This window comes from Patiria miniata, unplaced genomic scaffold (assembly GCF_015706575.1).
Source record: "Patiria miniata isolate m_02_andy unplaced genomic scaffold, ASM1570657v1 HiC_scaffold_24, whole genome shotgun sequence".
NCBI classification, from domain to species: domain Eukaryota; kingdom Metazoa; phylum Echinodermata; class Asteroidea; order Valvatida; family Asterinidae; genus Patiria; species Patiria miniata.
In genome coordinates, this window is record NW_024037063.1 from 12,210,801 (window position 1) to 12,222,367 (window position 11,567).

At 43.0% G+C, this 11,567-nt stretch overlaps 1 protein-coding gene across 1 annotated transcript; it reads left to right on the top strand.

The window, feature by feature from the left end:
- The first annotated feature begins 4,516 nt into the window (after positions 1 to 4,516).
- Positions 4,517 to 5,352, top strand: LOC119732287 (uncharacterized protein K02A2.6-like). The gene is made up of 2 exons (XM_038205747.1): positions 4,517 to 4,702; positions 5,056 to 5,352. The coding sequence occupies exons 1-2, from the start codon at positions 4,517 to 4,519 to the stop codon at positions 5,350 to 5,352; spliced, it is 483 nt and encodes a 160-aa protein (XP_038061675.1).
- Positions 5,353 to 11,567: the final 6,215 nt, after the last annotated feature.

The window sequence follows — 11,567 nt, forward strand, 5'->3', positions numbered from 1 at the left end:
GAAAAAATGGAGAAACATGGCATCATCTCGCACATCACAGGGCCTACTGATTGGTGCGCTCCGATCGTGATCGCTCCCAAGAAAAATGGAGACATCAGGATCTGCGTCGATCTGCGAGTGCTGAACAAAGCCGTGGCCAGAGAGCACTTCACCATAACTACCTTGGAAGAAGTACTGGGTAAAATTGCCGTGTTCTCCATCCTTGATGCCAAGCATTGGTTTTGGCAAATTCCTCTCCATCCTGTCAGCCAGAAGCTAACCACATTCATCACGCTGTTTGGCAGAACGTCAGCACCCGAACTGTATCAGAGAATCATGAGTGATCTGCTGGTGAATCTTCCAGGAGTCAACATCTACAAGGACGATGTTCTCGTCACGGGCGCTACTTACAGGTACTTACAGGTCCTCTTCTGATGAAAGGCCTTGTGTGGCCTCTAGGATCAGATCTTCATAAATACTAGATTTGAGTTCTGTTGTGCGCAAGCCTAGTGTGGAGGTGGATACTGGGGTGTCTATGTCATATTTAAAGGGTTGTGAAGCCCACATCTTATCCAATCTGCCCTCAAAGGACTTTGTACTAGGAGCTGAAACCACAACTTCTGGTAGGCTATTCCATGTGTCAGTACATCGATGCACAAAGGAGTACTTTCTGACATCCAACCTTGTCCGGACCTTGTTTATCTTATACTGATGGCCTCTGGTCACACTGGAGCTTAGGGGGATGAAATTGGAGACGTCGTTGTCATACTTTCCACTAAGTATTTTATACATTTCTATCATATCTCCTCGTATGCGCCGATAGGCCAAGGTTGGTAGTTTGAGATGTTTTAGCCTTCCCTCGTATGACATGTCCTTGAGACCTGGGATAAGTTTGGTTGCACGTCGCTGTACATTCTCCATTTCGGTTATATGTTTCTTGTGACGTGGTGCCCAGACTTGGTTGGCATACTCGAGATGAGGTCTTACCAGAGCTTTATACAACAACAGGAAACTATCCTCATCCAAATGGTCGTACGTTCTTCTAATTAGACCCATGATTGAATTTGCTTTATTTATCTTTGTAGACATGTGACTTCCAAAGGATAGTTTATTGTCGATGATGACCCCAATGTCCTTTTCTTCCTTGACTTGCTTCAGTGGGTGTCTGTTCTCTCCCATGGTATATTGTTGATCTTCTACTTTGGTCTTTCCGATCCTCATAGTGCTACATTTATCTGGGTTGAATTTAAGCAGTGAATCCTCTGTCCATCCCACCAGGCGGTTTATGTCATCCTGGAGTTTGTCGCAATCCTCCTCGGTTAAGATACATTTAAATATCTTGGTGTCGTCTGCAAAGAGGTAGACTGCTGAGTCTTCTATCACACTTGGTAGAGAGTTGATGTATACGACGAACAAGATTGGCCCTAAAACCGACCCCTGGGGTATTCCACTCAGGACATCGTACCATTCGGAGTATGCACCATTTACTGCCACTCGTTGTTTCCTATTACTGAGAAAGGCCTCAATCCACTTTAGAATTGGCCCTTGAATACCGTAGTATTGCAGTTTATCAATAAGACGTCTATGGGGGACCTTATCGAAAGCCTTCATGAAATCACAATATACCACATCGATTGCTCCACCAATATCCAGGATCTCTGTCCACTCATTTAGTAAGGTGATAAGTTGCAAAACGGTTGATCTGCCACTGATAAACCCATACTGTTTGGAGCTGAAGAGATTGTTGTCCTTCATGTAATCCACAAGTGAGTTCCGTATAAGAGTTTCCATGACTTTACAGACCACACTGGTAAGGCTTATTGGTCTATAGTTGCCTGCCACTTTTCTGCTACCCTTCTTGTGGATGGCTGTGATGTTGGCCCTCTTCCAATCATCGGGTAGGATCCCTGTTTGTACTGAAGTGTTGAAGATAATCGCCAGAGGTTTACTGCATACTTCTCGTAACTCGTATAAATCCCTTGGATGAATTTTATCTGGTCCTGGCGACTTAGATGTTTTTAGTTTATCCAACACATTGTACACAGATTCCACACTTATATCAGATTCCAGTTCATGGGCCATGTTGACTGACTCCGGTAAGTTCCAGTGACCATCTGGTTCTCGCGTAAATACTGAAGTAAAGTAGTTACCCAACACTTCCGCCTTTTCCCCATCAGTTTCGGTGTAGTCACTTCCTTTTTCATCACCAGATTTGGATAGGTTGGGTATCCCTGCACGGACTTTTGTTTTCGCTCCAACGTAGCTCCAAAACTTTTTAGGGTTCCTTTTAACCTGCCTTGCCAGGTTCTTTTCATACTCCTTTTTAGCTTTTCTAGTACACTTTCTCACTTGGTTCCGTAATTTGCAGTACTCTTGGTAGACTTCACCACTCTTGGAGTCGATGAATTTTTTCCAAAGTCTGTTTTTCTTTTTAATCTTGCCCAACGTTTTCCTATCCAAGGGTATTGTACCCCGTTTAGAACTAGTTCTTATGATCCTTTTAGGAATGCATTCCTCCTCAGCTTCGTGGAACCTTCGGGTGAATTTTTCCCATTGAGAATTCACATCGTTACTACAATCCTTAAACTCCTTCTCCCAGTTTATGTTTAACAGTTCCTTCATTTTGTCGTAATTCCCTTTGTCGTAACAAAGTCTAACTTTCGGTGCCGTATCTCTATCTGATGAACACTTGAAATCTATCGTCAACACTGCATGGTCGCTCTTCCCTAGTGGTGCCTCACAATCTACCGAGTTGATCATATCATGTCCATTCGTAAACACCAAATCCAATAGGGAGGGAGTTTGTGTGCCCCTACCTCTAGTTGGTACCTCAACATGTTGTGTCAGGTAACAATCCCTAACAGCTTCCACAAATTTGAATTCCTTATCCTCCTCATTTGTATTTGTACTGTATGTAGACCAGTCAATTCCAGGGTAATTAAAATCACCTGTGATCAGAACTCGTGAGTAGTTTCTGTTGGTAATTACTTTAAGAAACTCATTAATGTCATTGTTATTATCATTGCTTGAGTTTGGACTTCTGTACAAAGAGCAAAAAAGAAACAAATCTCCTTTCTCCAACTTAACTTCAACACCCTGTGCTTCTTTAACATTAAACTGGTGCAAATCAATAAAGTTGTGCTGAATAGAGCTATGTACATATAGTAACATTCCTCTGCCGATGTCCTCCTTCAGATTCAGTGGTTCCATGTTGTATCCCGGTATACCATACTGAGATAAATACAGCTCGTATCTATAGTTCTTTGGCTTAACTTCAGATATGGCAACAATGTCAGGAGGATTTACTTCAATCCTAGCAACCAGTTCTTGAAATTTGTATTGTGTGAGAACATCGGCATTAGTAGACCATACAATTAAATTGCATTTGTGGTGTGCTCCATCTGTTTTAATGTGCTTTGCGACCCCTCTGCGGTTTTCTTCCTTACTGGTATTTTTAGCACCTTCCTTTCCCAGGGGGAGCCCCTCACGACGAAGAGAAAATTAGGATCGTCATTTCCATCATTTTTGTCCTTGGCCTCTGCTTGAAGCTTTCTATCAGCCTCTCTTTCCTGTCTTGTCATATCTTGCCTGACACTTATTTTATTGTATGGCGCCTCTGCGTTGCCCAATTTATACAGGTTTCTCATGACTTTGATTTTTTCTTCCTCCTTCTGGAAGGACACTAATACTGGTCTTGGTTTAGAGGTTTCACTTATGCTTTCTTCATTTGGAAGTTTCTTGCCGAGTCTCTTAACTGTAACCGATGTGTCATCTTCGTGAGTATCTGTGGTGATTTTGCAAAGTTTCTTGGCATGCATTACATCCTGGTTATTGCATTCCTCTTTGTAAATACTGGTACTCTCGGGGAGATTGAAGATTATAATGTTCTTCTTCCTTGCTAATCTGTCATTCACGTTGGTGAAAATGTTATTCATCACGGCTTCTTGATTGGCAGTAGGCCTACTTGATGGTGGCACAGGGTTTAGAGTACTCTCATATGCATCCTGAGGACAGCTGATCTTAGATTTGATATCATCAATTTCAGACTGCATCTCACTAAGTTTAGAGTTTACTTCTGCTCTGAATTCATTAATGAATGTGTTGCATCGATCCTCTATTTCTTTCTCCTCTTTAATGCACCGCATTGCTTTGACCACACATTTATCACAGAACCATGGAAAATCGGGTCTGTCACCTAGACTCTTGTATGTAGCTTCCGAAATTTTCAGACACTTCAAACATCTCTTGTTATCACAATAATCACATTGCAGTAACTTACTACACCGCAGGAACATGATGCACGTCTTCGTCATGTTCTCAAAATCCTCCAATGAGCTGGGTTGAGGCTCAACAAGGACAAGTGCAAAATTGCAAAAGTGCAAAAATCCGGACCCTGCCAAAGTAGACGCGATCCTGCAAACGTCGCCGCCTACAACGAAGGAGGAAGTCAAACGTCTGATGGGGATGGTCAACTTGCTTTCTCGCTTCATACCCCGTTCAGCCTCTGTAGCCGCACCGATCAACGACCTGATGAAAGATGACAGAGAGTGGATTTGGGGTCCAGCGCAACGCACCGCGTTTCGACAACAAGACTCTGCTAACGACAGCCCCAACGCTTGCATACTACGACCCAACAAAGCCAACAATGGTCAGTGCTGATGCCAGCAGTTACGGGATTGGTGGTTACATCCTTCAGAAGCAGGAAGACGAGTCCTGGAGGCCAGTAGCATATTGCTCCCGAAGTCTGGCGTGTGCAGAGCAACGTTATGCACAGATCGAAAAGGAGCTACTGGCTGCTGTCTGGTCATGTGAGCGTTTCTACATCTATCTCCGTGGTCGCCGAGGTCTCTGAGTGACGCTTCAGACAGACCACAAACTTCTTGTGTCCTTAATCAACCAGAAGCACTTGTGTGATGCCCCCCTCCGTTGCAAACGACTTCTGATGAGACTAATGAAGTACAACTGGTTGTGGCCGACGCACTCTCACGAACCCCTCTCCATCGCTACAAAACGACAGAGTCCAATGACAATTTGGAAGACAAGATCGAAGCCCATGTTCACCTGATCACATCCCAGTGGCCCGCATCTGATGCAAAACTGGTTGAAATAGCCGCAGAAACCAGCCGCAACCGTACCCTAAATGCAGTCATCTCTTTCGTCAAAGATGGATGGCCGAAGTACCAGAAAGATTTTGAGCCACAGTCGAGACGATTCTGGGATGACCAGGACAAGATCAGCCTAGTTGGTGGTATTCTCACATATGGTGACCGCATTGTGATACCAACGAGCCTGAGACAACAAATGTTGCAGAGAATCCATGAGGGTCATCAAGGCATCTCGAAAAGCCGTCTCCGAGCCAATCAGGCTGTGTAGTGGCCTGGTATGAGTACTGACATAGCCCAGCATGTCCAGTTTTGCCCACATTGCCAGGATATGCAACCATATCACAACGAGCCGAGCCCCTCATGTCTACACAACTACCACAGAGACCATGGCAGCAAATTGCCTGCGACCTAGCTGAAGTGAAGGGGAAGATGTACCTTGTGGTAGTAGACTACCTTTCTCGATGGATAGAGTAACATCACCTCCGCTTGACAACAGCCAAATCCGTGATTAACTTCATGAAGGCGACATTCGCTAGATACGGCATTCCTGAAGTGGTGGTGACTGACATTGTTCCACAGTTTCTAGGTGAGAACAACTTCCAACACACCACCTTAAGTCTGCATTACCCACAGGCCAACGGGCAAGCAGAAAAGGCTGTAAACATTGCTAAGAGATCGTTGAGTCAAGCTGATCCAGTCCATGCCCTTTTGATGTACAGGTCAACTCCTTTGCCTAGCCTTGGTCAGTATCAAAGGCTGTAGACAATGTCAACCAGATGAAGAGCAGACAACACTTCAACAAACGACATGGGGCAAGAGACCTGGATGATTTGACACCTGGCCGGAGACAAGGTCAAGATCCAAACCAAAGGACAGTTGAGCCCAGAATGTGAAGTTGTACGCCATGCTGGTACTCCGCGGTCCTACATCATCTGCATCAACGGCACCGAGTACCGTCGAAACAGACGTCACATCATCCTGCTGTCAAAACCAACACCAGGTCCATTCCTAGACATCGCTTTACCATCTAAGGATCCCCAACCAGCAGAAGCTCGACCCACTCGAGTTACTTGAGCACCAGTTTGGCACCAAGACTACATCATGTCTTAACACTATCCTTGTTGCACAGTTCGTTGAGTTCATCAAAATCAATAATTAGTATTTTGATATTTACCCAATCAATCACAATCAATCAGAGAAAAAGAGCCAACACTTTGACTCGCAATTTCAGTTAACTTTTAATGGACACTGAACTGCAACAACATGTTAACTCCATATTCTGCAAGAAACCAGATCTTATGTGAACCTGCAGAACAATAAGCAACTCTAGTGCAGAATCTCTGTCAGTGCAGAATCTCTTTGATTATTAAAACTCAAAAAACTGAACTTTAGATTGATTCAAGTTATTTGCATACTGATGATTCACTTTAATTGTTCATTAACCAGTGTTTCCTTTCAGAAAAAGGGGAGATGTTATAACATGCCTTGCGCACTGTGTATTGTGACACAAGCTGCACGTTCGTTCTGTAAGTACATGCATCTATGAATAAATCATGTGCAACGTGGCGGCCCGCATGTCGAACTCCAATTGATGAGTCCGTACAATTCTCTGTCAATTTACATCAACCTGAACCCAGTATCATAACAGGAGGATGTCTTGTTTCGATCCAGAGCGGCAGCAAATGGAGAACAATCTTTCCAGCTTGTTCTACCGCCAGAGTTCAGAGAAACAACATTGGCCTGTCTCCATAACGAACTAGGACATCTGGGTAATGAGCGAACGTTAGATATGGTCAGACGTCGATTCTTCTGGCCAAAGATGGCAGAAGATGTAGAACGCTGGTGGGAGAGCTGCGAGAGCTGCTGTCTGACGAAAACCCCGCCGTCAAAGACCTGAGGCCCACTAGTCAACATCATCAGCAGTGAACCACTTGAACTCGTTGTGATAGATTTCCTCAAACTCGAGCATTCTAAAGGAGGCATCAAAAACATCTTGGTCATCACTGATCATTTTAACTGTGGCATCCACAGTCGCCAAAATCATCTGGCAAAACTTCATCCTTCATTATGGTTTCCCAGTTAGAATCCACTCGGACCAAGGAAGGAACTTTGAGGGACAGCTGGTACGAGACTTGTGCAAAATCTGTGGAATCAAGATAAGCAGAACAACTCCATATCACCCGCAGGGTAATGGTCTCACAGAGAGATTTAACCATACTCTTCTCAATATGCTAGGTACTCTCGACCTCAACGACAAACTTGACTGGAAACAACATGTTGGTGCCATGACCCACGCGTACAATTCCACCCATCATGAGTCAACAGGACTCGCACCGTTTTGCCTGATGTTTGGTCGTCATTCAAATCTACCAATCGACTTCATGGTTGGACTCATTGGCGTCGTGAGGGCCCCCCCCCCCCCGGAAAAGCAAAAAAGGAAGAAAAAAAGAAAGAAAAAAAGAAAAAAAGAGGCGCGAAGTCATAGTGGTGTAAATTTAATGAGTTTGGGGGGCAAAATGTCCCTGCCCCCTCTAAAACTGATAAATTGAAAATTTGTTGAGAAATACAAGATTTTTTTGGAAAAAAATATGTTTTGCCCCCTCTAGAAAAAATCCTGGCGACGCCCATGGTTGGACTTGCATCTGAAGAAACCAGAGTTGCTCCATCATATGATGAGTTTGTGGAATATCTGAGAGAGAACCTACACTCCTCATACAGAACAGCCCAAAGCATCGCAGAGAAGGCACAGGCCAAGCAAAAGCGGCTGTAGGATCGACAAACATCTGAAGCGCCTCTGTTTCCAGGAGAACGTGTTCTTGTCCAACGTAAACACAGCGTCGGTACTCTAAAGCTGGCAGACCGATGGGAAACCCCTCCAAACGTTGTCATTTCTAAACATCCGAGTCTCCCAGTATATGTCGTAGCCAATCAGGAAACTGGTAAAAAGAGGACACTGCACAAAAACCTACTGACTCCCTGCATGTTTCTTCCTGTTAACATCAAGCCTGATGAGTCGTCTGACAGAAAAGGACAATCAAAAGAAACCGATAAAGTACAACAGGTAAAAGAACAGTCCCATCCAGATATAGACCTATCTGTCAGCACGCCAGCAGAATACCATGAAGATGATGCTTTATCCGGCGATGATGCAGTTCACAGGTTGATCAAGCATACAATCCCACTGAAACAAGTCTTCCTGTTGAAGCTAAACACAAGATTATCACAACAGTGTACGGAAATGTGTCTGAACAACAGCAGCTGAACGACACATTTGACCACTCTCGATCCAACTTGGCATCAGATTTTGCAATCTCCGTCATCATCCTCATCTTCGTCGGCCCTACCAACCTCATCCAGCCAGTCCATGGAAACTCCACCTCAGTTTTATCTCCCACAAAGACCACACAGAGCACGCAAACCTCCAGATCGTTTGTCATCTGATTTTCTTGGACAAACAGAGTTCCAAACAAACAATAAATGGAGGAACTCTGCCAGTCCAAATTAAAGTCTATAAGGAGGTTGTGGGCGAGATGAAAGAGTCCAAAAGTGGCAGAAACCAGGGAAAAGGTCGGTATGAGATTTATGCTTCGCCATATTGATTAATTAATGATTTATCATTTGGTTGAAAATATGTTGTATAAATATGACAGTAACATTCGTCATTTCAATTGAATTTCCTGTAATTTTATAAGTGTTTTGTATGCAAGCCCAGTGTAGAAAGGCTTATTCATTTGTTCCTGACATTTACGGAAAAGTGTCTTCAGTGTTAATAAGATTTGTTGCTAAGTTTGGCAAGAAAACTTACTGTTTATCCGTATTGGGTAAAGTATTAAAAAAGAGATAATCGAGTTGGTGCATTTGCTATATTCCTTTGTTGGAATATTTCCCTCCTTATTCTGTGTATTATCAAACCCGGCGCCGGAATATTATGCAAGTAGTTTTGAGGAGTTAAGTACATGATATGCTTCAGTTCATGTTTTTTTCTTTCAATAATTCTTGTATAATTTGTGTTAGGTTACTTCTGTAAATATTTGTAAATAGTTGAAATGGCGAGGACGTCATTTTCTCAACAGAGGGGAGAATATCACAGGCGTAAAAAAGTATCCCCCTTATTCTTTTTTAGATTCACCCTGCAAACCTTTATTCTTATTCAAAGCATCGTCTTGAATATTCATTTTCATTGACCAATCACTTTCGCCGTTACCGCAATAGAGATTCGGAATACGGGGCGCGGCCCGCGTTAGCGCCATTCCAATGCTATCCGGAACCGAGGGAACACCTTGTCTTATTACCTGATTTTCCCTTTCCCGTATTTTCATCTTTCAGTGTGAGAATAAATCACCACAGAACTGAGAAGCCGAGTCCTCTTTCCCTTTATTATTGACTCTAATAATACCAAGGGTCACCAAACACGCAATCCTGGTAACCTTACAATTTAAAAGACGAAATGCAGTCATAGGTATGTGTGGTTTAGAGGTATTAAACACTATGGTTAAGACCAGTTTGAATCTGGATGCTGATAATTACCCGAGCCGAAGTCAAGGGTAATTATTCATAAGTACCGTTTCATATATACCTTTTGGTAAAGAAAATCTAAACTTTTCGGTCCAAAGGTCCAAACAAGTCAAAAAATTTAAAGTTTCAAACACTTTTTTCAATAATTTCACTTCATGTTTTTTGAAACATCCCTCAAGCTATATAATGGAATGTTCAGCTCCCAAGTAAGACGTAAACAACTCCTTTTATGGAGATTGGCGTGCGTACTGCGCGATGTCGCGCTAAGGCAGCTGTTAATTGCAGCGAGTTAATTGTGAATTCAGGACGATAAAATACTGACTCAATGGTAGTGTTGCGCATGCCTACGTGACCAATATAACGGTAAAAGGCACCGCTATTCGCGTGAACGATCCAAAACATAATTTTATCGGGGATTTCAGGACCTAGTACCCCTTTAACTGAAACCTTACCGCTCAAGCGGCTCCTTGCAATTTGACGTAATATCAGCCATATGGTTGCGAAGGGCGATTTCTACCGGTTACGTAACACTTTATTTCGATTTTATGTTCATTACTTTTCGTTGAAATTGGAAAAATAGGCCTTGCTACAAGCAATTTTGAAAACTGTAACACTGGCGTGCGCAACATCTATCTTTTCAAGCCTCACGAATATTAAAGAGGTTACTATCCATTACTGTGTGCAGTAAACAATTGCATAAAAGCCTCCTTCACGAAATATCACCTTTTTGAGGCTTTCATTGGTCGATACAGAGACCCACGCCATGTCACGCCAAGTTACGCTCATGAATATGCTAATCTTCCCGGCATCATTGCGTGCTAGGCCGAAATTGGTCAGCCGTAGCCTACGGCGCTTTGCTGAACAATGCTCATGGGTTGGGTTTTGCAAATAATTGTTCTGATCCTCTTCGAAATTTTCCATTGAGATGGTTCCAGGTGTAACACTAGCGTCCGCAACAACAGATTTAGCTGAAATTCGGAATATACTTAGATGATGTAAGTGTTCAACAACTCGTGAAATAACAACTTGGATACATTCCTAGAAATAAGGATAAATACATTACATTTGGGGAAGTTTTTCGAACGATTTCTTCAAGACTTTTAGATCAGCTTTGAGAGTAATCAGTATTGCGGTTTCGGCATCGATGACGGCGACTTTTCACCGACATGAAGTTTAGAATTTCTTCTTCAGTTAGAATGTAACATTTCAATCATACCGAGCATATTTTCTAAGAGACACAACTTTCAAAATGCCATGTTTTTAGAGCTGCATGAATTTCACTGCTCCGTGAAAGCGTCTAAGTACGTAATCGGATTAGCTTTGCATAACAACTGCGACGCTTTGCTGTTAGCAACCATATAGCTGATATAGCCACGGGTCTATTGTCATGTAACTGTTGTCCATTTTAGAATCGACACAATTTGTGGAACGACACAATTTGCTGAACGACACAGATCCGTAATGACCATCTGTGATGTTATCAAACACTTTAGTGGGCATTGATTTAGGTGGTGGGTTGTCCACTCTGACATGGATGGTTATTAGCTCATTATTGGTATGATACAGTGCTTTCATTGTGTACATGGCTGATATTGTTACGGAAAGTGTGTGGACTTATAGGGCCAGCATATTCCCTATGCATTTATATTGCAGTAGCGTGGCTTAGTGCTTCGTGCATAAATGCACGTAGGCGATTGGTTGACAAAGGCGCACAGGGTTAAGTGTAGTGCATGGTTTAAATCGTGTGGATCAATGCGCAGAAATAGATTACGTGAGGGTTACTCACGTGGATACAGGGGGGGGGGGTAAAGGTTCAGGCCAGTAAATAAACTGTCATATACCTCTGTGATAAATGCCCCCACTACAAAAATTCTGGAAACAAATACTCACTACTCTCCAAGGAGATCGAGACACACCACAAATTAAAGCTTATTTCATCATCTTTTATTTTTTTTCCAATTGTTTTGG